Source organism: Arachis ipaensis, chromosome B8 (genome assembly GCF_059453495.1).
Source record: "Arachis ipaensis isolate K30076 ecotype BB chromosome B8, ASM5945349v1, whole genome shotgun sequence".
Taxonomy (NCBI): domain Eukaryota; kingdom Viridiplantae; phylum Streptophyta; class Magnoliopsida; order Fabales; family Fabaceae; genus Arachis; species Arachis ipaensis.
In genome coordinates, this window is record NC_142443.1 from 136,824,126 (window position 1) to 136,850,015 (window position 25,890).

Sequence of the window (25,890 nt, forward strand, 5' to 3'; positions counted from 1 at the left end):
TTCATCATCATCAATCAACAAGCCAAATTCAAAAATTTTCTAAATTTTTCTTTCTTATTTTCTTCCCAAACCTTTCACTCTCTCGTTTTTAACATTGCCAAACTCCTTACTCAACACCATCACATCTTTTCCTGCCAAAGTGGTCCCTGAGATTCACGATTTGCACCAATTTAGTCTCTGGCTTACCAATTATACCGTTTATGTCCCCGACTTTGTTAAAATTGCACCAGAGTCGTCCCTCCCCACATCTCCGGGCAAATTAACTGCCGCCGGCAGTGACATGGCGCTGAGATGCCACGCTGTCGTAGATAACGGCTAGCTGAGGTGGCAATTGAAACTGTTTGACCCAATGTGATCCCTGTACCTTATTTTAACCCTAATTTCTAGGATGACATCGTTATCCCTCTTCATCTTCTTGTCTCTGCTCAGCAACGTTCTTCTCCTGCTTCGTTGTTGTTACTCGTTGAACTGAAATGAAAACCATGATTGGGTGTGCGAGCCAGGATCAAGGAAGCTCTACACGATCGACGACGAGAACGTGGAGTTGGACCAGACCGTCGCGGGTACCAGAGCGCTGTGGGTGCGGCTGCCGGCTCGTGCTTGGTTGGTCCGGAGCAAATACCAACCCAGATAAGCCCTTCTTCGATTGTTCGAATTACAATGTGAGCTTTTGGTAAGAAAAATTGTTTAGTGATTTTCTGTTCTTTACTTCTTATCATATCTCATATTCATACTATGGGCAAAACATGGTGTGGATATTTTCTCTAGGCTGATGATGTAGAAGAAGAAGAGGAACATGAAGGAAGAGTGGATGCAACTGCAATTGACAATGAGCAAGTGAGAGTCAATTTAGCCTGGAGGATTGGGAAATTGGAAGCTGAAGCCCAAAAATGTATGATACAATTCTTAGGCATAGTGGTGTTTTCATTGTAGTTGTTGTATTGGTTATGACTTTGAAGTTCTGACAATGTTGTATGTAATGTGTTCATGGATGAATGAAAGTAAGAGTTGGTTTTTTATTTTCAGTTATATGTCCTGTTTTTGATACAATTTTATCATAAAGAGAAATAATTACAGATCATCTGACATCATAATAGCATAATGCATAATGCATAATTACAAAAGTAGCAAATATAAACATATTTGAGTAGCAAACATTAACATGTTTGAGTAGCAAACATTAAAGGAACAAAAGAAGTACCATAGCTAAAATATCAAGGCTGGCAATACAAAAGTTTTGACAATTGCCCTAAATAAAGCTACTATCTATTAACTGCCTTTAACAAAACAAAGAAGTACTGTCCTAAACATCCTGATGTCAAAGTCATCAATTGTTCTTTTTCCTTGGTGCTTTAAAACCGGGAGTTGGAACAAACTTCATAAAATTGGCCAATCTGAAAGATGTTGCCGCAATGGCTCCTTGCATTGGATCCACACCAATGGATTGAGGTGGTGGTGAGCTTCTTTTGGTGGACAACTTCTCTGGCCTTGATGGTGCAGGTGTAGCAGATCCTGCTATGTCCTACAGCAGAAAAACAGTTCAACACATGAGCCCATATAACAAAAAAAAATATATTTTGTTATGTTGTGACGTCAAGAAGTGTATTACCTGTGATCCTTCGTAGTTTGGTTGTGATATCTCAATCTCCACAGCAGGAGGTTTATCATTTGGTGCAGCAGCAGTATGAGGTTGAGGGCCAGCCTCAGAAGTAGAAGCAGCAGCATTTGATTTGGCTTTATCTGCAGCAGCCTTTGCAGTTACAACAGCAGCAGCTACTTCATCCAGTCTCTTCTTTGAGTACCCTCTCTTAGTATGCCCTTTTACCCCACAATATCTACATGTGAATGGCTTCAAATGCCTTTTAAAACTTCCACTTGGTTTGGCTTTTTTGTTACCACTGTTGCCCTCATCAGCATCTTTTCTCCTTTTCTTTGTTAGAGCTCCAGGCCTCCTCCTAATGTTAGGGACCTGTGGCTAAGTGTACATGGATTTCTCCCACAATGATTGGCCAGGAAGAGGGTTAATGTGATGGGCATAAGTCTTGTTGTATGCTTCCATAGTACATAGTTGGTGACAAAAGTCTTTCGGCCTCTTGTTTACCCTTGTAAGGGCAGCACAGGCATGAATACATGGAATGCCTACAGTTAGTAACACAAATGTAGAGTAAGACAATCACAGTCATCGAAGTACACAAATATTAATAATTAAGTTAAAGAGATTGATAAAGGTCACCGGTCAGGATCCAGAATTGGCAAGTGCATATTCTTTTTCCAAGATCCACCACCATGTTTGTTGGATGGCCATGAACCTCAAATTTTTCATAGTCTTCATCACCAGTCCAAATAGGCATCCAGTTCTTTGATTCTTTTCTGATTTTATCTAGGCGACTTTGAATTACAGGGGGGAAGTATGCCAACATGATTTGCCAGTTTTACCTTATTTTTCGCAATAGTTCTCATCACAAACATTCTCACCTCCTCAAGTAATGTGATGATGGGTTTGCTTCTGGCCTCTTTGATTCTTGCGTTGAAAACCTCATAGGCGTTGTTGCAAATGTTGTCTAGTTTTGGCCTATGGCTGAACTGGGACTTTATCCAAGACTCTCTAGGCCATTTGTTGAGATATGCCCAAGCCTCCTCATTCACACACCCTCTTAATCTTGTTCAAATTATCAATGAAATCCTAGAATGTTGTTGATCTGGCACATTCCCAAAGTAGTCCCCTCAACTCAAGGTCCTTCCATTGTTTGTTGAAGTTCCTCCAGAGGTGCCAAACACAGAAACGGTGGTGAACTCTTGGCATCACCTCCTGGACAGCATGAATTAAACCCTGCAAGACAATGTTACACTGTGTATCAGAACCAAAAAGTGATGTACACACTTTTATTGTACCACAGAACAATCCCTGAGTTTACATTAATGACCCTAATATAGTCCCTGACTTTCGCATTTTAATACAATTTAGTCCCTTTATTTAGGTGTAAAATGCACGATTCATCCCTTGTTCTATTTGGACATAACTAACTGTGCATATCGACAACCAACCTCATGCATACAAAATCCATCAGAGGACATACATAAGATAAAAATTTAACAACCATTATTCCAAGACAATTCACTTACATCCAGAGACTCATAGATTGTTAAAAACACATGAAAGGTAACATTACCTTCTACATATCAGAAATAAAGCACCATTCGTTAGTCTTGTGGTCTCCAAGATCAGCATGAAGCAGCTCCAGGAACCATTTTCAAGTGTCTGTATTCTCTATTTCAACTATAGCCCGGGCAATCACGTAAATGTGATTATTGGCACCTTGTGCCACAGCAGCCAAGATCTGACCTCTAAATTGTGTCTTCAAAAATGCCCCATCAAGCCCAATCAAGGGGCGACAAACTGCCTTGAATCCTATCTTGCAACCATGCAAACAGACGTACATCTTATCAAATATGACCTCTCCATCTAGTTGAGGTTCGACACAGATCTGAACCGTAGATTCAGGATTCATCTTCAGTAAAGTTTCAGCATAGTTCTTGCATCTGCCAATGCCCTTGCAATGGAATTCCTATTCAACATAAAGTCACACTTTGTCTTGAAGTACACAGCAGCCTCACATTGTTTAAAATTAGGGTATTTCCTAATCTTTTTCACTAATTTACTAGTAACCTAAGCCCTATTAGCAGCCTTGTTGGTGTTCTCCCTCGCACAAGTATGATCGTCGTTGAAAGTTTTGATTTGCCAACATGAGTCGTCACAGTCCCTTGAGGCATACACAACCCAGACACACTCTTTCACCTTGCACACAGCCCTGCATCTAATATTGTCATTTTTCTTGAACTTAATTCTCCTCCCCTCTTGGATAGTATACTCTCTTACAGCCTCTTTGAACTCATACTTGGTGTTAAATTTCATACCCACTTATAGTTGTAGCTCACCGAATCTTGCTCTATTCCTAAAGATTGAAAATTCATCTGAGTCCTCATCAGATTGCAGCTCATTCTCAGAATTAGGAGGAGTCTTCATCTCCTCTGAGTGCTAAGAATTAGCACCATCAGACTCTGCACCTGGGTCAAGTGCTTCATACACATCAACAATCCTTGGAGTTCCCACAAACCCTAAGTCCACCTCTCCATCTAACACATCCTAAACCAATGCATCATCTGGTTGCATTATGTTCTCTTTTGTCTTAGCAGCAGTATATGCACCTCTTTTGATGTCTTTTAGTTTCTTATTTCTTGGTTTGGACATACTTACATTGTCTTCACTGCTAGAGCTGTCTTCTTAGATTGGCTTAAAGGAACTATCCTCTAAACTATCATCATCAATGGAGTCATCATTTATAGTTAAGTCAACATGAAGAGCTTCCTTGCCCTTATTAGCAGACCTTCTATATGTTCTAGCAGCCTAAGATATTGTAATTCTCCTAGGTAAGAACTGAGGTTTGGACTTCATTTTTGATTTGCCTTTGTCTTTTGCTGTGAAGCATGTCTTGGTAGTCTCTCTCAACTTAGTTTTTAGGCTTAGTTGGGCTTCTGAATGGACTTTTTAGTTAGTTTGGGTTTGGAGATAGATATTGGGTTGGGCTTTGACTTAGGCTTGGGCTTTGATTAGAATTGAGCTTCAGTATGGGTTTGTCATGAGCCCTAGCAGGATTTGGATTAGGGGTTGTATTATCATCAACGGGGTTTGAAATAGTGACAGGGTTGGTTTCAGGGGGGTTGGAATAGGACTGTTTATGGGGCTTGGGTTTGCATTTAGGATAGGATTCGGTTCTGTAGTTGGGTTCGACGTGTTACCATCAGCTTTAGGACCCTCACTTATGTTCTTCTTGCTCACCAAGTCTCCCTCACAAGTATCATCAAGCCATACTACAACTCCCTTCCCTGCAATCACCTCTGGTGTGGACACTCCATGCTCAAAGTACACATCAACAATTCCATCATTCTTGTGTGCAGCAAAACATATCTCTCTTAACTCACTATCACATGTAAGAGCCCTCAGTCCACCATCTAAGCTCCTCTCCGGAGGCAGTCACCAACACTAAAGTATGTTTTCATACCCAAGCTCCTTGTAATAGTTCCTTACGAAGAACACATCCAACGTGTCCTCATCTAAATCTCCTAAGTAAGTTCTGTTATCTGGTGAGTACACTAATATTCCATCATCATTTTTTTTAAATGTTCCCCCATGATGGAACATGATATCCATCAAAGTCTCCATTTGCATTATGCAAAAAACCAAATTGAGGAATCAGACAATCAGATTCACACATGCAAAAACAAACATTGACATTCAACCACATACAAAACACCAGAAACACCCATCAACCAACCCAACTAAGATTGCATTAAAAACAGAGTATGAAAAAAATTTCTCCACTACCCACAAAAATACTAACAGATAATGAAAAACTTTAAACTTTTATCAACCAAAAGCAAATTTTCAACAAACACAGACATTGATGCATATCTTTTTGTTGAAAAGGATTATTTTTTGCGAGTTCAGACGTACTTTCGTGTGCTCGCGATGAAATTCTTCTCCTTCCGTCAGCGATAACAATCGTACAAAACTATCACAGTGGCAGTGAACTCCACGGAGTCAAATATTTTCAACCTTCAAACCCTATACAGTGGCCATAACTCAGGATTTCATGGTGCATTGTTTTGGTTTTCAGAAGTCGAAGAGGAAGATGAAGTGATCACAGAGGTTTTGTTTCTAAACATATCTCAAACGACGCCGTTCCATCCATCCATATTTTTAGCGCCAAAAGTCTCTCTCCATCGTGGTATCTCAGCGCCATGTCAATGCCGACGGCAGTTAATTTGCCCGGAGATGTAGAGAAGGACAATCCTGGTGTAATTTTAACAAAGTCGGAGACATAAACGGTGCAATTGGTAAGTCAGGGACTAAATTAGTGCAAATTATGAATCTCAGGGACCACTTTGGGGTTTAACTCCACCGCCACCACATACCATATTGCTACCACATTTATTTGCCTTCTATTTTATTCCTTTTTTCCACTACCGTGTCGTAGGAAGTGGTGTTATTTTATGGTGGTAGAAAGTGAAAGAGAATGAGAAGGAGGAAGAAAAGGAGAAAGAAGACGAAGAAAAGAAGGAGGAAGTGATGGTTGTAGGCTGATAATGAAGATAACAACTATATAGTTAAATGATGGGCAATTTACATAAATAAAATGATTGAAGGAAAATATTATGCAAATACAACATTGACAAACTCCATACGCAAATACAATAAATACAATTGTATATAATCCGCTATACCCTGTAGCGGAACCTAGATGCACGTAATTCGCTATACCCTCTCGCGGATTACGTTGAGAACATGCATAACATAAACCGCTACACTCTGTAGCGATCTATGACCAAATTTTATGAAAACATAATTCGCTACACCTTGTAACGGATTATGAGGAGGGTGGCTTATTATATAAACATGTGTAATAGTAACAACCAATGTAGCAAAATGAACGAATTGATACAAAATGTAATTGTCATTTGCAAAAATAGATTATTGTAAAAGCTAACTTTTAAAAACTAATTTTTTAAAAGTTGTAGGCATATGTATTTGATAAATTAAATTAAAAATAATTTTTAATAAACACAAATAACAATAAATGCGTTTAATAAAATAACTTTTAAAATTTAAAAATACTACAATAGATATTAGGTGTTTTTAAATTTTAAATTTAAAATATTATAATAGTTTTTAAAATTTAGATATTAATTAATATATAAGGCTATTAGTCTATATTAACTTTAAAAATATGTAATAATTTTATTTATTAAATTTGATTTTTTTAAAGAACCAAAGAACATCTTATCTGTAATAAGTAGGGGTGATGACATCTAGCAGGATTCTTAATGCTGCAACATTTACACATGAATGGGCATAAAATAATTTTTTTTTTAAGAAATGAGCTTAACACAACTAAGTGGAGCAACAAAGAGAAAAAAATAACTAATAAAAAAACAGAAAAATAGAAAAACAGAAACAAAAATAAATCAAAGATTATTTTCGATATTGTCATCAACAACCATTAGGATTAACTCTATTCCACTAGTAGTAGCTCGTACGAGACCTATTAATATATCTAAAATTTATATATTTTTTAATTAATTAACAAAGTATAAAAGAAACGTAAAAAAAAGTGAAGAAAAAAATATAATGGAGTACAATTGAATACTTATAAATTTAAACATGTCAAGTTATTTTTTTTTAATTTGAATAGATAAAAAATCTTATACATTATAAGCTTCAAGAAAATAGTATGGACGACATCAAAATACATTACAAAAGATTATAATTTAAGAAAAAAAGTTAAAAATATATCATTATTGGTAATAAAAAATACTGAAACATAAAAGAGAAAATTTAAAAAATTAAAATATAGTAATCATGAAAATTTTGAGTATGTAAAATTATATTGGTCGTACGATATATTGCAAATGACGATTACATTTTGTACCAATTCGTTCATTTTTCTACATTGATTGTTACTATTACACAAGTTTATATAATAAGCTACTCTTCTCATAATTCGCTACAGGGTGTAGCGGATTATGCTTTCACAAAATTTGGTCATAAACCGCTACAGGGTGTAGCGGTTTATGTTATGCATGCTCTCAACGTAATCCGCTAGAGGATATAGCGGATTACGTGTATCTGAGTTCCGCTACAGGGTGTAGTGGATTACATACAATTGTATTTGCATAACATTTTTCTTTAATCATTTTATTTATGTAAATTGCCCTTAAATGATTGTTGTTTATGATGATGTCATTGGTGATGCGACAGTTGATCAGAACGAGAAATAGCAAATGTTGTTAGGAGTTTGTGACAGTGGATTCTAAGTGGTGGTGAAAGTGAGAATGGAGGCGAGAGGTGGTGGCAATGAATTTTTCTTAAAAAAAAAAAGGAAAAATAAAATAATGGTAGTGTTGACTATTATAATAAGAAAAAGTATAAGAAATTAGTTTTAGTTATTTTGCATTAGCCAATTTTAGTATTTATGTTTAGAGTTTTGGTTTTAAAATTATATGTTTATGATTTAAGGTCTATAATTTAAAATAAATAAAATAATTTAAAAAAAAGTTAGTTGATGTTAATTGAAAAAAATTAATTATCTAATATTATTCCTATGATAATGATGAAAAAAATATTAACTTGAAAGAGAAAAACTAAAAGATAAAAAATATGTTTTCATTTAGTGGACGGTAAAAAAATTAATAATAAAGATAAAATTAAAATTTATTTAAAAATTAAATTAAATTAAAACGTTATATATATCTAAAAATTTAAGATGAAAAATATATTTTATTTTAAAATTTTTTATAATCAAACATTTTATAAATCAAACTTTGGATATTCAATTGGATACTGACAATAGATAAAAAATGAGGCTAATTTTTTTTGTTATAGAAGTAGAAGCGGTGATATACTTTAATATTGTAATTTTTGGTATTTTTTAAAACTGTGGGAAGTACACAAATCAGAGAGTCCGATTTCTGTACCTCAAATTTTTTTGTGTACTTCTCACAAATCGGACGATCCAATTTCTACTTCTCTAATTAAACGATTCCACATTTGAGTATAACACCCCAACAATTTACATTTTAAAAAAACACCACTACCGCTCCAATATTAAAAATAAAAGGTTCAAAAAATGACCATAATGATAATAATAGAGTTCTACAAACAAGCAAAATAGATAACTTTTTTTTTATATTTTTTTTCTTACTTACTTATTTATATATAGTACACTTATACTCATGCTGTCTTTTCTCCTCTTTCTTTTTTTTTTTTCGTTTTTTTGTTATCGCCGTTGTCCTCGTTACCACCACCGTTATCATTATCATCACTTCTTTCTCATTCTCTTCCTCTTCTTCTTCTTTTTTCATTTGATTTTTTCTTTGTCTTCTTTTTCTTCCTCCTCCTCATCATCATCATCATCGTTGTCTTCTTTTTTTTATACGTAAATAATACTGTTTATTCTCTTTCAAATTTTTACACTTGTTCTATTTAATTTTGCAGTGTTATCTACTAATTTTTCACTTATTTTTTTTATAGAAAAATTTATAAATTTACAACTCAAGTATTTATGGAATAAATTTTTGGTTCCATACATCATTTAGTTGAAAATTTCGGTGTTATAGAGTGAAAGACACTTTGGTATCACTCTTTAAAAATATATACGTTGTTTTATATATCAGATATGTTGTCTTTTTCTTATACATAAACGCCAATGTTCATTTTCTTTCAAATTTTTACACTTGTTCTATTTAATTTTGCAGCATTATCTACAGATTTTTCTACTTATTCTCTTTTCTATTAAAATTTGTGAATTTACAATTCAAATTTTCATGAAATAAATTTTTAGTTCTATCACATTATTTACTTAGAAATTTCAGCGTTAGAGTGAAAATATTTCGAAATTATTTTTTAGATTTTTATATGTTGTTTTATATATAAGATAAACATTCAATTCATTGAATATATACGGTATTTTAAAAAGAATCAATATTTTTTGTGGTGTCAATTTTAAGTAATTTGGTGCTATCATGTTCTATTTTATAGAGTCAATGTGGTATTTTAATATGTAATTTACTTTTTACATTCTCCATCATTGTATTCAAATTTTATTGTCACTTTAAATAAATCTCGATGCTATTTTTATTTTTAACAAGAATTCAATCTAATAAGTATAAACCTACATCCATTTAACTAAATAAAATTGCAATATAGTTCAAACAAATTCATTCAAGTCTAATATAAAAAGTAATGCCCCTAAAAAAAATAAGAACAACAAAAAAGAAAGAAAGAAAGAAAGAAGAAGAAGAATAAGAAATAAAAAAGATCAACATTAAAAAAAAGATTTATGTGTTTTTGTAATAAAATTTTGGTGTCAAAATAAAAAAAATTCTATATTATCATTAAAAAATTATGGTATTATTTTTTTAATAAATTTTATACAATTCAAAAATTTTCATCTTTTCTTTTTATGATTTTTTTCTCTTTTTTATTATTTTTTATTTTTTATTATATTTTTTATAATTCTTTTTTACTCACTCTTTGAAGATGAATAAAATAAAAAAAAAATAACGATAACAAATGAAAAAAATATAAAAAAAAATAAAACGCAGCAATAGCGCTAATAAAAGAAAGAGGAGAATTAAAAAAAAGAAAGAAGATAAAGTGCGTAATTTTAGGTGCAAGTTAGATTTGGTGGTAAAAGAACTTAAAGATGTGTAGCGAAACTGTAATAATAATAATCAAAGGTGTTTTTGTTTAAAAATCTGAATATCTCATTCTCAACTAGTTATGATGATTCATTGAATGGTACAAAACCATTTCAGAAAAGAAAAACGCAAAAATGGAAATGGAATAAAACCAGTAGCTGGTTTCTGGTATTTGATTTGGTGGTGGGGTGACTGATGACTAATGAGGAGAGAATAAAACAAAAGAAAATAGAAAAAACATTAAAAATAATAAAGAAATTGGGCACTTTGAATGAATGCTCAGATACATTGCACTTGTCTGAATTCATTGTATTGTGTGATGTACTCATGTACCTGAAAATCAAATCTGTTCCCACTTAGCAATAAAAGCTTTCTCGCCTCTTTTATTTTCACAACCACCCAAACCCTTCTTTCTTTCTTCATTCACTTTCTCTCTCTCTCTTTTTTTGCCCTATCTCATAGGGTTCTTCTTTTTCCCCAATTCTCTTCCTTGCTCTCTCATGAACCCTTGCCCCCAACAGCAAAACGTCGCCGTTTCACTTGCAGTTACCTTCTCTTTCGTCTTCGTTGTCTTTTTTGCTCTCTTTGGAGGGTTCTTTTGCGGTCAACAGCTTAGATTTCACTACCTTTCGGGGTTTTTTGAGCTGTGCCCATGTCTCAAGTCTTTGGCTTTTCAGGTAATTTCTTCGATTCAAAGCGTTTCTGGTTCGATTTCGTTTATGGGTATCTCTAGTTTTTTTTCTATGTTTATGTTAGGTTATTATTTGGGGATATTTTAGTATATGAAAAGAAAATTGAGGCTTTGATTGTTAGTACACGCTTTCTCAGGCTCATATGATAACTTTTTTTAATAGTTGTTTGGTAAAGATGATTTATTGTGTTTTGGATGAGAAAAATTCTTGTTAATTATTGGTGGATCTGATAAGAAATGAATAAATTTAGAGTCTGATTATTCTGAGATACTTAGGTGATTTAGCCTTGAGTTAGATTTTCAGAACTACGTTTTGTATGCCTAAACATCAATTTTGTTAGTAGTTGTTCTTGGTCTTGGGTGAAATTTGGGTTTTCCTTTTGCAATTATTTAGCTGAAGGTGTTACTTTGTGTTATTTTACTTATTACTATTACTATTGTGTCTGCATGTGATCGGTAATTTTGTTGAGAGTTGACTTGACCCTGGTGTTGACTTGACAAGTCCGTAAGATTATTCTGTTTCTGTTGCTTGTTCAATGTTTTCGTTCATAGAATAGATACCACACGGTGAATTTTATGTGCAAACAATTTGTTATCTTTTTTCTTTTCTGATTTTGTTTGTGTGATTTCTCAGGTGGTGACGATTTTTGCACTGGGGGGTCAGTATATGCGAACCCAAAGGATGCTAACATCTTCTTGTCGCTCGGTCGATCAGTTGACTTTTACTACCCTCTTCCTAAGAGGTCTCGCATCAGCGTTTCATTTGATCTCGATGGAGATTGGTTTGAGCAGAAGCAGAAGACATCTATTGAAGCCCTGCCAGATGAGTGCCTCTTTGAGATTCTTAGGAGATTGCCTGCTGGCCAAGCTAGGAGCGCTTGCGCTAACGTGTCAAAGCGCTGGCTTATGCTTCTAAGCAGCATCTCCAATAGTGAGATTTGCAGCAACTCAAATGAAAAGGAGCTTAGTGACAAGGAGGGTGATGATCTGGAATTCGGAGATGGGGGATTCCTCTCCCGGAGCTTGGAAGGAAAGAAGGCTTCTGATGTTAGACTCGCTGCCATCGCTGTGGGGACATCACATCGTGGTGGATTGGGTAAACTTTCAATCCGTGGAAGCAACTCAGATCGTGGGGTTACTAATCTTGGTCTCAAGGCAGTTGCTCGTGGATGCCCTTCTCTGAAGGCTTTCTCTCTGTGGAACGTTTCTACTGTTAGTGATGAAGGCTTGATCGAGGTTGCTGAGGGGTGTCAAAAGTTAGAGAAGCTTAACCTTTGCAAGTGCTCCGCAATTTCCGACAAGGCTTTAATTGAAGTCGCAAAGAAGTGCCCAAATCTGACCGAGTTGTCTATTGAGTCTTGCCCTCAAATTGGCAATGAAGGTCTACAAGCTGTGGGAAAGTTGTGTGCCAATCTAAGGTCGGTCTCAATCAAGGATTGCACCGGAGTCGGTGATCAGGGAATAGCTGGCCTGTTAACTTCTGCTTCCGTTGTTCTGAGAAAGGTGAAGCTCGAGTCGCTGGCTTTATCTGATCTCTCTCTGGCAGTTATCGGGCACTATGGATTTTCGGTCACAGATCTTGTCCTCAATTGCCTTCCAAATGTTAACGAGAAGGGTTTCTGGGTTATGGCCAATGGTCGTGCGCTGCAGAAACTTACGTCCCTCACAATCGGATCCTGCCGAGGTATAACAGATGCTGCTATTGTAGCTATTGGAAAGGGTTGTCCAAATGTGAGGAACTTCCGTCTCAGCAAGTGTGCATTTCTGTCGGACAACGGGTTGGTATCATTAACCAAGGCCGCTCCATCGATCGAGAGCCTACAATTGGAAGAGTGCCACAGGTTTACCCAATTTGGGTTTTTTGGTATCCTTTTTAACTGTGGTGCAAAATTGAAGGTTCTTAATGTCGTTAGCTGCTATGGAATTAAGGATCTGAATCTGGCACTGCCAGCTGGATCTCCTTGCTCCATTACCTCACTATCAATCCGTGACTGTCCTGGATTTGGAAATGCTAATCTTGCTGTGCTTGGGAGGCTTTGCCCACGTCTTAAGCATGTCGAATTGAGTGGACTGGCAGGAATAACTGACGCAGGGTTTCTTCCACTGCTTGAGAGCTCTGAGGCTGGTTTGGTTAAAGTTAACCTTAGCGGTTGCCTGAATCTGACTGACATAGTAGTTATCTCCTTGGCCAATTCACATGGCTGGACTCTTGAGGTGCTAAACCTTGATGGCTGCCGAAACATCACTGATGCCAGCTTAAAGGCAATTGCAGTCAATTGCCCCTTGCTCTCTGATCTCGACGTTTCCAAGTGCGCCATCACTGATGCCGGGGTTGCTGCCCTTGCCCGTGGCAAACAGCTCAATCTGGAGATCCTTTCTCTGTCATGTTGCTCTTCAGTATCAGAGAAGAGCTTGCCCGCGTTGAGGAAGCTTGGCAACAGCCTCACCGGACTGAACATCCAGCACTGCAGTGCAATCAGTGGCCGTGCAGTTGGCATGCTTGTTGAACATCTCTGGAGGTGTGACATCCTCTGTTGAACCAAAATCCAAAACGCCTTGATATCCGCTGTGAAATCGGTGGAAAGTTTCCGAATCTATCTAAATCAGGAAGGTTTTTTTAGACAGCTTCTATAGTTAGTGTTGCACAGTTCTGTTTTTGGGTCAATCAATTATGGGTCTTGGCCTTCATCATCAACATCATCATCATCAACATCATCATCATCATCGCCATCCAGTACCGGTTTCCCTTTTTCCAGAGAGAGCAGTCATTTGGTCCTTTTTCCTCAAATTTTTTGCAGGTTTTCAAACCTGTTCAAATCTTTTTGGCATCCTAAAAAGATTGGATAGCCACTTTTTAAATGGCTGTGATATCTCTGTGAACATAGTTAACCTGGTTTTCTGGTAGTTTTTAGGTTCATCTTTCTTCCAAAGTGCTGGCACCTGATGTTTTTAGCCATATACATGGCTTTTACATCGGTTTTGCCACCATGCTTGTGTCCTTAGTCCTTGTTCAAAGTTTGTTTCAAATGGTATTTACCAAATTATCTCACATACTTGAACCTTTCAAGTTCTTGATGTGAAAATTTGGTTCTCCCTTTTAGTCCAAGGGGCATGTTGCTTTCTGTAGTGCTGTTATATCATTTTGGTGTGGTTGCTTTTGCACAAAGTTCAGTTATGTGATGAAGCCTTTGTCTTTGAGGGGCTTTGGTCCATGGCAGCAAGTTATTCAGGTTCTGCCATGACAACCTTTAAGGTTGTTTTTTATTTACCAAGCTCCTATTTTTTGAGGCTTCATCTTTTTTTTTTTTTGAACTTAGTCATTTGTAACACACCTTTGTTATTGTGTAATGATCTCAACTCATATATGCCCTTTGTACTCTCTATGTTATTAATGAATAAATTCTTTGTAATATTTATTCCCCCCTTATATCATCATTCAAGCCAAGTATAATCAAACAAACAACTTTAGGCATATTGTGGAAACTTTTTACTCTTCATAAAAAAAAAATCTTGGTAAGAAATGTTTGGTGGTTCATATATTTCTATTGAGTAAAGGGAATCCACAAAAAGGAAACTTAAAAAAAAAGGAAATTACAGATTTAAAAAGATTTGGTGGGTGCCGCAAAGATTTTGTGCTAACAATTGCCTATACCCTCTATTGTCATGTGATGACTAATTCAATTCCGTGTTGCATTTTGCATTCTATTTTGGTTCTAACTTCTAAATAAAGATATCTATGGGTCATTTCAAGTTCATTTTTATAAAATAAGTTTTTATCATGGGTCATTTCAAGTTCATTTTTTCTATTTTAAGAAGGGTTCACTCATCCTTTTTTGTTTTTTTTTGTCAACACAATTTCTTTAGCTGAATTAATCTTAAAACAAATCCAATAAAATGGGATTGAATTCACAGTTTAATTCAATTTCCGTCTTCTTTTTATCTCAATCTTTTTTTTCTCAATGAATATTTATAGTGGAAATATGTTAAGTTTATATTTGAAAATTGATGAATTGGGTTCCAAAGAAGGGGGCACATGCAGTGTTTTGTGAATTATTGAATGAAGCCATTGGGTTGAACAGTTCTCCACTTTACTTAATCTGACAAGTTTCCTTCTCATTTTGTTGCCTACTATTAATATGCTATGCCCCCACCAAGTGGAACACATGCCCCACCCTCTAAATATTTATATTTTAATAAGATCTCTCAATTATATGCTGAGTGTGTTCAACCTGTAATGCTATATAAAAATTTAAAATAATATATATAAAACTAGACTATTAAATCAGTTATATATATATATATTATAAAAGGAAAGTATATTTTTGTTTTTGAAAATTTGTCAAAACTTTTAAAAATATCTTTAAATTTTATTTTATTTTAATTTTATTCTAACATTTTTTTATTTGTATCAAATATATTTCTGATGGTTAAATTTTCAAAAAATAGTTTGTTTGTATTAATAATTGTTCTTGTAGAATTGTTGCTGAATTGGTCATAAGTTTTTTGAAAAAAATAATCATCAAGAATATATTTGATGCAAATGAAAATCTTTTGAAGTAAATTGAAACAAAATAAAATTTAAGAATATTTTAAAAACTTTTAACAATTTTCAAAAATAAAAGATATATTTTATCTTTTTATAAAAATAATTGATTTAGTTATTGATTTTTCAATATATGTTAAGTTGAAAATTATAAGAGTCCTATTAGCTGATTATTTTTCCCTCAAATTTATTCAAAATGATAATAGACTTAGAGAGTTAGTGTTGTAAATAACCTGTTTGAGAATACCTTAATCAAATATTCAAAAATATACATTTTGAGCAAGTATCTGACTAGCTATTAGCTAACATTCAAAAACAGATTCTATTTGCAATGCATTTTTATTTATTTTTATTTGGTTACATAAACAACACTGAATCTAAATTAAAAAATCTTATACAAAATTTTCACTATGAAATCGCTCCTAGTTTTTTTTTTTTTGTTACCCACGGTATTCCCCAATTCGACAGGTTAAGGACTAATCCGTCGCGGATCGAAGCTCTATTTAAAGGTGTGCCGTTGGCTAATTGATTGCTGCATGCACAAGGCAGAATTCGAATCCCCAATACTTGCTTAAGCGGACAAGTGAACTGACCACTCGACCAACCCAAATTGTTTAAGAACTTCTTACTTGATTAAGCCATGGAACATGATAATTACACCTTACATTAGTCCATTTTAAAAGTTATTAATTGATAGCATGCAAAAATGTGTGGAGGGTTTTGATAATATGATAATGAGGACTATTCAACAACTCCATTGATGGGGTTTAGTGGCAAATCTTTGGTGGTTAATAATTATGACTTATGACTGGTCAAAGATATCCAATGAAGGCTCATGAGTCATATCCATAATTTTAGTTTTATATCATTATATAATTAATTTCTATTTACTCACAATCTTAGCCAATACTAGTATTGCAATTGTAAATACGTACCAAATTAGGAAGGATAATTTTGCATTATAATGACCGTTCTTCATGATTTTTCACTTTACTATAATTTTGTTGGCTGGCAGGAAAAACTGTTATCTACTATAGTGCATAGAAATTAATATCTTTTATTATTTGCAAAAAAAAAATATTTGTTTCTTTTTGTTTGTGATAGTCATTTTTTAATTTATTCTTGAATCAATATATTTAAAAGATAATTTCTATTTATCTATATAGATCCAAGATGTAGATAAAAATAAATAAAAGCAAACAAACCAAATACCTTTTTTTTTAGAATATTTAATAATAAAAAAATTATAAAAAATAATTAAAATTGATCTTATTTAATATTTATTAATTATTATTAAAATTAATTAATATTAAAATTAATAAATATTAAATAAGATAAATTTACACCGTTTAAATTTATTTTTTATTATCTTTCTAGTATTGTAGTTCTTTTTTATAGTTGACAAGGAATATTACCAACACTAATGCTTAATGACTTTTAGGGAAGAATGGCTGTTTGGTTATTTATGAATTAATTAATTAGATGTAGTTGAATAGATGGGGCCTCAACCCTCAATTATGAGGTGGATTTGGTTCTAATAATAAATTGACCAGCTCCAACTCAACACAACATTAAGTTTCCAAGTTTAGATACATGAATTTGATTTCATTTCTGACAATAGAAGAATTTTGCATTGCTTAAACTTTAAACACTCAACACTCAACAGTCGTACTGGGCCACATGTACTCTATTCACCAAGACACATAATAGACCGTAACATAAATTCGACCAACATAAAATTAATTCAAATGACAGCTATTTTTCTTTTTCTATTTTTTTACTGTATCTTATCTTTTAATTCTATAGACAAAAAATTAATCTAGCTGTTCGGTGGCTCGGGAATCCGGACGGGTTGGAGGGTGCTCCAGATGAGAAAATGGGGATCAATCTGAGTCTGGATCTATAGGCGAGAGGCGCGAGCCGACGATCTCTCGAACTCTTTGTGAGGTGTGGGGGGTGTCATTTGCAATGACACTCCGACACTCAAGTCAAAAAATATGCAAGTAACGATAAGAGTGAAAAGATTGTAGTGACGTACCTTGAGAAGGGGTAGGACCATCTCCTTTTATATCTTGTCAGAGAGGTGGGTCCCACGAGGACAGATCTACCTTTCTGAAACTTTTCCAACTCCAACTGTGAGGTAGCTAGCTTCACAGAAGGAGAGGTGTCCGGACCACGGTACGGGCGTGTGATGCCTCGTAGACCGACCGCTCGAATTGGATGAAACTGTATTTTGGGTCGGGTCAGCTATGTGGCCAGCCAGACTGAACCGCAACACTAGCAAAATACGTGAATCTAATTTTTATTTAAAAATTTATCGTTAATCAATGATTTGCTGAATATACAAGATATAATTTAAATTTCTAACATTATTTAAACAGATAAATTAATTATTTGATCAACTCAATTTTTTTTTTCATCTCTAAATGACAGCTACTTTTACTCCTTAACAAAGTACTTTATTTTGGATCCGAATTTTTCTTTTCGCTAAAAAGAATTAATAGGAAATAAGAATGAATATCATGTTTGTGAGGCGGAGATTCTTTTGTTGCTGAAGTCCTATCTACATGTATAGCTTTTGAACTTAAACTGATCTAATAATCTTCTGTATATAAAAGAGATTAAGAGGTAATTGGTGTCTATTTTAACTTCCCACTAAATTATGATTTGAATATAAAAAAGAAGAAGCCACCATTTTATATATAAAAAAGAGCTACTTGATAGATATGTTAATGCCTATTATTGAGTCGTTAGTAACTTTAAAACAAAATAACATTTTTCCCAAGATGTATTCTCTTTAGTTTTTGACATTATTCATTGGGTGTTTTTGTGTAATTTCATAATCAAGGTTTTTTAGGAATAATCAAGTTTTACGAGAGGTTAACTTTGATATGTTATTAATTAAAATATTTTGGACTGTCAATTTCTCAAAAAGATTGTATGTGTTGCAATTATATACGCATGTGAAATATAAATGCTTTTCATTTTGTCCAAATAAATATTATTTTTTCTAAGAATAAATAATTCCTCAAAAAACAAATTGACATTATTAGAGTCCTATTTGAATTTAAAATTTTTTTATTTAGCTTCAATGTAGTCCTATTGTAAAGTTAATGTTAAATAATTAACGTCACCGTTCCACTAAACCTTAATGTCCTTCTCTAAATAAGAGATACAAACTTGAGAGGCACAGCGGATGCATTACCGCGAGTCACTGGCATTGGTTCAAGCACATAGAGAACATATCGTCGAGAACTCACTTTTTGCGAGAAAGTTTGCCGATGACGACGAGGACAAGGCCAATCGTCACCTCTACTGTAAGGAATTCTCTTCGGCAACCGAAGAGTTTGGTTATATAAGTTGTTTGACCCCCAATATTACGTAAATACATTATTTCCAAATTCAATACGCAAATGCATTGTTTCACTATTTTATGTAAACCGCTACTGGCAGTAGCGGTAGCGGTTTACAGGTGTGCATAAACCGCTACAACCAGCCGCGGTTTATGTGTGTGAGTGTGTGAGTGTAAACCGCTGCTGCCAGCAGCGGTTTACGTGCGTGTGTGTGAGTGTAAACCGCTACTGCCAGTAGCGGTTTACGTGTATGTGTGTGTGTGTGTTGGCAGTAGCGGTTTACGTGTGATGGGCTGAATGGGGCTGCCTATATAAACCATAGAGGGGCCAAATGTGGAGAGGTAGAGTGTTATTCACAAATGGAGGGGGAGGATAGTTTTGTGGCTCTGGTTCACTGCTCTGGAAAAATTCAAAAGAGCAAAAGGCATGGTGTAAAATTCACAGATAGAGAACCGCTTAGTGTTTTTATCCAATCGTCGAATACGTTGGCGGAGATTAAGCAAAGCATATTACGAAAGCTCGGTACGTGTGGGACGAAGTGGGTAAAAAAATTATTTTACAAGATTCCCATTGACGTTGTCTCAACTGGTGTGAGATATGAGACCTTCGTGATCGGGTCGGATGAAGACTTGCAGGTCTTGTTTCACTGCAGGCGTAGTTTTCCGGAGGTGAGGATAACTGAGCTGTTTGCGAAGTTGGAAGATGGTGTGGATAGCTCTGGAGCATCGGCACCTAATCCTCAGTCGACCCCAGCTGGTGGTGCATCAACATCGATGCCTGTGGTAGCAGTGGCCGTTCCGAATGCGGAGCCCGAACGTGCTGGGGCTGTTCATGCATATATTGGTCATGTTGTTCCTGATTTTGAATGCGATGCCGGACCGGATCGAGTTGAGAATGCACTGTTTGGCGATGATTTAGATGAGGAGCCTGTCGATATTGGTGGGAATAGTGATGATGATATTCCAAGAGGTGGACGTTCAGCCCATGGAGGTTCCGGTTCTGCAACACAAAAGTACCCTCCCCACCTCTCTTCTTTGAACTTGGAAGTCGTCGGCCAACAGCAGAATGTAGATGCAACATTCGATGGGCAGGGCATGCATGATGGGACACCTATGACTGAATTTCAGATTGGCCAATCTTTCCAGAGTAAAGAGGAAGCCATGTTGAGTGTAAAAGATTACAGTATTCGGCGTGGAGTTGAGTACAAGGTTATGGAGTCCGACAATCTGAAATACCAAGGGAGATGCAAAGAGTTTGGTAACGGGTGCACGTGGTTGATTCGAATAGTCATGCGGAAAAGGAAGAGCACATGGGAAGTTAGGAGGTACAACGGTCCGCACACGTGTATGGCCACATCGATATCAAGCGACCACAAGCAGCTTGATTATCATGTCATTTGTGCGAGAATCTATCCGTTGGTTCGAGCTGATGCGTCGGTGTCGATCGAGGTGTTGCAAGAGGCAACGGAGGCGACTTATGGATTCCGGCCTAGTTATCGGAAGGTGTGGTTGGTGAAGCAGAAGGCAGTAGCGCAAATATATGGCGATTGGGAGGAGTCATATGCTGATCTGCCTCGGTGGATCCTTGGGGTCTCATGCACGATGGAAGGTTCCGTTGCTCTACTAAAGACGTCCCCGGTTAGGGTGGGTGACCAAGTTGATGAAGATAGAGTCTACTTTCATCAGATGTTTTGGACATTCCCTCCGTGTATTGAGGCATTCCGCCACTGTAAGCCGCTCGTAAGCATCGATGGAACACACCTCTATGGCAAGTATGGCGGGACATTGTTGTTGGCGATCGCTCAGGATGGTAACTCGAATATTTTGCCTGTTGCGTTTGCACTCGTGGAGGGGGAGAATGCAGAGTCTTGGTCGTACTTTCTTTCGAACCTTAGAAGGCATGTCACTCCACAGGAAGGTATTCTCGTGATATCCGATAGACACAACGGCATCAAGGCTGCACTAGAGTCTCCCGATAGTGGTTGGCAACCTCCACATGCTTATCGGGCATTTTGTATTCGGCATGTCGCTGCAAATTTTGCCCTCACTTTCAAGGGACAGGATGCAAGGAGGTGGCTGGTGAATGCCGCGTATGCGAAGACAGAAGCAGAATTCGACTATTGGTTTGATATAATGAGGACGGAGAACCCGGCCATGTGCGACTGGGCAAACAGAATGGAGTATGAGAGGTGGACACAGCACAAGGATGGGGGGAGAAGATATGGTCACATGACCACCAACATTTCTGAGTGTGTGAACTCTGTCTTGAAGGGCACAAGAAACCTACCGGTGACGTCTCTGGTTAAGTCGACATATCTCCGATTGGCAGAGTTGTTTGTTGTCAGGGGACAGACAGCAGAGGCACAGTTAGGGTCCGGGCATCGGTTTTCACAGGCAGTAGTTAAGGCCATTGAGCGTAACCTGAAGGATTCGAGGTGCTTCACCGTGATTGTGTTTGATAGACATCACCTTGACTATACAGTGGCTGAGACGACGCCCACCGACAAATTTTCTTTGGGTAGCTATCGGGTTTCTCTTAGGGATCGCACCTGCGATTGTGGATACTTCCAGGCGCTGCACTACCCCTGTTGCCATGCCCTCGCATGCTGTGCGCAGTCACGGCTAGATTGGGCCACTTATGTCGATGATGTGTACACCATGTCTGAGGTCTTTAAGGTGTATGAAATGTCCTTTTCACCTTGTATTCCAGAGGGGATTTGGCCACCATATGACGGGCCGACAGTGATCCCCGACCCGGGCATGAGAAGGGCAAGAGAAGGACGACCACGTTCCACCCGAATCCGCAACAACATGGATGAAGCTGACACCAGCCGACCTAAGAGGTGTGGCCTGTGCAGGCAGCCCGGTCATACTCGAAGGGTTTGCCCTCAGCGAGGTTCTACTAGTGGCATCTAGATTTATCATGATTTAGTTTGTTTGTATTAGTCTTCGTGATAAAAAGTGTGTCTGTTTGTATCAGTTATGAGTTTTAAGTATTCTTTGACTAAATGTTAATGTTAATATAAGTAGTTATTTATCAGTTTACTAGATATATCGTACTTTATTTCCGTTATAGCTGTACTTTCGTTAAATATAAAGTAAAAACTAACCAAAATAAAATTCATCCAACGAGAATCAAAATAAAGTCCATCAACGTTAAAATAAAGTAGAAACTAACCAAAATTAAAGTCATCCAACGAGAATAAACATAAAGTGCATCGACATAAACATAAAGTAATAACTAGCCAAACTAACTGTCATCCGAAGAGCATACACATAAAGTCCATAACCGGAACATAAACAACATAACGAGAAATGAAAAACAACAACACATGGTGCTAATCATCGCGATCATCCCTAGCTGCATCATGAAAGTCACTAAGGAGATGAGATCCTGTCCCACATCGGGCGGGACGCCTGACTCGAGTCGGTCGGGCCGCCTGCTGTCCAATGTCATCACCTGGATGGTCTAGACCAATCGCGGACTGGGGGGTTCCCCCCATGGTGAACCACGTATCCAACGGGCTACCTGCAGGCACGTTCAAATCTACCACATACTCACCCTGATAATCAGCTGGCTGGGAATGCATATCCGTCATGTGTGGCTGGTAAGCTGCGATCTCCAAATGCACCTCGGGCATCTGCGACTGGTAAGACTGGCCACCAAACTGCACGTTGGACGTGCCAGCATCATCCCTAATCAAATCAGCAAAATCTGCATAAAACTGTGGACTCACCAGCTGATCATCTAAATCCATAGTCATCGTCGGCGTCTCAAGATGCGCATACATGTGAGAGCTGGGCTCTGGCATCGGAGAGTAAGATCTGCTGGTGAATGTCCCCCCTCCAGCCTGACTCGCTGCGGTCCCACTAACTCCACCACCAAACTGTGTAGGATCCGCTGTTCTCCCGCGTCTGGCACTAGACCTACGAACACGGTGATCGACCTCAGCTCTAGCCTCTCCGCCTGCATCATCCTCCTGCATCACATCATGTAACCATCGCCACTCTCTCCCGGTGTCCCTAGTACCAACACGACGGCGTCTCTCCACACGACGGTTATCCGGCATATCAAGTAGCTGTGATCTGCGTGGGACCTGGGAGGATCCTCTCTGAAACGCCTCTGGAGGTATCTGGGTGCCTCTGGGATCCGCGAATGCAGCCCCCGGACTAAGGAACCGCTGAGCCTCGCGGAACCACCAATCTAGGTAATCAGCAGATGGGCCAGGATCTGCCACTCGATCAATGGAAATGACTGCATCAAGTCGGTTCCCCCAGTGCAAATGCCAGAGCTGATAGTAATGGGGGAACCACCTGTCCCCTCCCCTCCCGTCCTTAGCATGCAGCCAGTCTACGTTCAAAGCGTCCTCGGGGATATGCTATACTCCACCCAGCTGTGGAACAACCCTGTCAACCTGATGCCACTCGATGACCGCAAAGTATATCAAACTGGTCACCGCTCGCCATAGGCGACTATGCTCCTCTGTAAGTATCTCTGGATGGACAACGGCAAGTACATCAAGTGCGGAGTAGGGCTCCCATACAATCTGAAATTTCAAAACTCATCATACATTACAACAACAAGTATATATCTAGTCACGGCTAGATAGCAAACCAAAAATGAAACTCTAACTGCTATAAAACTTACATCACGAGCGGTCAATCGATCCAATGCAAGCCGATACCTTATGACTCTCTGCTCCTTTCCATCGTTAGGAGGTAAGTAGGCAGACCACCTAAATTTAAGTCATATGAGACACAAACTACCATAAAAACGCCAAAGAAATTTGTTAAAAGTAAAAAAACATAACGCATACCTGGATGCCAGCGGGAAAGAGAAAGCCTCAAACCCTTCCGGCCTCAAAGACGAAAACCGCCAGAATATCCAACGCTGTAGCAACTGGAGCGGGCCCGCAAGATTAGTCACATTTCTGTTCGTTACCCAACACATGCATCGGTACAGCCATGTGACAAAAGGATTTTTGCCGGTATAGAAATTATCAAATGATCAATCGTAGTATAGTCTAAACCGACGCAAAATCCTTCATCAAACAAATCTACAATCTATATCCGAGAGTACTAGTCTCCCGAGTCGTTCTCCCTTGGAATTGCCAAAGTGTGCATCTTATTGATTTAGTAAGCTTTGTTGGAATTCTTTGAAGTTTTAGTAAAACAATGAGAGACAAACAATCAATTATCAAAAGACTTGGCTTAGGGTTGGCATTAGAAATCCTATCCTTATAGTCCACTCAATGTTGACAACAATTAGGCCTTGCTCCATTTAGTTATCCCCTAGGTATAGAGGAAGGTCAAATGAAAGTAATCAACTTGAGTCACAAGTCCTAGCTTCACCTTATGGGAATCTAGCTTTAGTGCACTCCAAGCCAACTAGCAATCCCTAATTCCAAATCAACTATTGATACACTATTCAACTTCTTCCAAAGACCAAACCCTACGCCAAGTGTGTGAATTCTACTCCATAGCTAGTGTTGTCATTTTATCGAACATGTGATGAGCAAGAAGGAAAGTCATAGTAAAATGAGAAGAAAAGTCAAATTGAAAGTATTGCAACACAAGGATCTAACAACAAGTCTCAAAGATTAGCAATGAAAATCCAAAATAGAGGTGAAATCCAAAATTACAAAGTTGAATTCTAGATCTATGAGAATTGATCAATTGTATCTACTACTTGAAATTGGAGAAGAAAATCTATGACATGAACAAAGTGGAGTGAGAATTGTAGTGGATCTCACCAAAAAGTCATTGAAAATTCAGAAATTAGAAGAGGATGAACCCTAGTGAAGCTTGGAATCTCCCTCTTCCTCTCCCAAAAAGTGTAACTAACTCTCTCTTCTCTCCAAAAAAGGGAAAATATCTAGATCTAGAAGAAATGAACTAAAAGTCCCCTTAACCCTTGCTCCTTTGGTCTTCTTAAGCTTTTCCCGCCAAGGTGCTTCTCCAAAAGTGGGATCCTTAACTGCCTCCACGCCTAAGTCACGTGACTTCATTAAAAAATCATTTTCGCAAATCGGCGCGCACGCGCAAGGTACGCGCACGCGCCGTTGAGACGTCTTGTAATGTGCGCGGAGGCGTGATGTACGCGTGCGCGCCCATGAAGATCCTGGCTTAGCCGCTTCTCAAGCCGGCTCGTGGCTTGGCTCTTGGCTTTGGCTTCACGTTGCCCTATCCGCGCGGGCGCGCCAGGTGCGCGCACGCGCCCATGTGGAAACCTTCAAAGCTTAATCCTCATGCTTCCTTCCTTTGTACCCGTCTTCCTTCTCTCTTTCGGTCCATTCCTACTCTATATCCTGAAACCACTTAACACACAAGTCACGGCATCGAATGGCATCAAGAGAAGATTAGAAATGTATCTATTTTAGTGCAAAACAAGCACGTTTTCATTCATGAGGCAAAACTAGGGAAGGAATACAAAATCTTGTATTTTCATATGGAAAGTGTGTGGAATCATTGATAAAACCCCTGAAATCATCATAAGATAAATCCTCAAATTGGGGTTTGTCACCATGCCAGAGCGGCCGACCCCCAGCTATACCTCCCCATGTCATCAAGGTTTGCCACAAATGGCAACCACCGTATATGTACCCGGTTCGCACTCTTGTCCCCAAATAACTGAGTTGATAACAGCATCATGATGTAGGCCCGTGCGTAGATGCGGACAGTCTCCTCGCTCGCATCTGCTGGTAGCACCCTAAACCTATCGCGAAACCATGTAAAGTGCACTGTCATCTGCTTGACCTTATTCGGTGGAGGCCGCTCACCGAATAGGTCCTCAAACCACTCCCAAGCTGGTCGGCCACCCTCCATGTATTTCTCAAACTCACCAAGGCAACCACTCACAGCCTCCCCATCCACAGGCAGCCCTAGCTGAAATGCCACGTCCTGCAATGTCACTGTGCATTCTCCGAAAGGCAGGTGGAACGTATGCGTCTCAGGACGCCACCTCTCAATGAACGCACTAACCAGTGGCTCATCCAACCAGAACCATTCGCTGTTTAGCCTGGCTAAATGGTACAATCCAACCCTCTC

At 37.8% G+C, this 25,890-nt stretch overlaps 1 protein-coding gene across 1 annotated transcript; it reads left to right on the top strand.

The window, feature by feature from the left end:
- The first annotated feature begins 10,395 nt into the window (after positions 1–10,395).
- On the top strand, positions 10,396–14,354 carry LOC107612838 (EIN3-binding F-box protein 1). Its single transcript, XM_016314593.3, has 2 exons — positions 10,396–10,934; positions 11,583–14,354. The coding sequence occupies exons 1-2, from the start codon at positions 10,910–10,912 to the stop codon at positions 13,484–13,486; spliced, it is 1,929 nt and encodes a 642-aa protein (XP_016170079.1). The 5' UTR covers positions 10,396–10,909; the 3' UTR covers positions 13,487–14,354.
- The last annotated feature ends 11,536 nt before the right edge of the window (positions 14,355–25,890 follow it).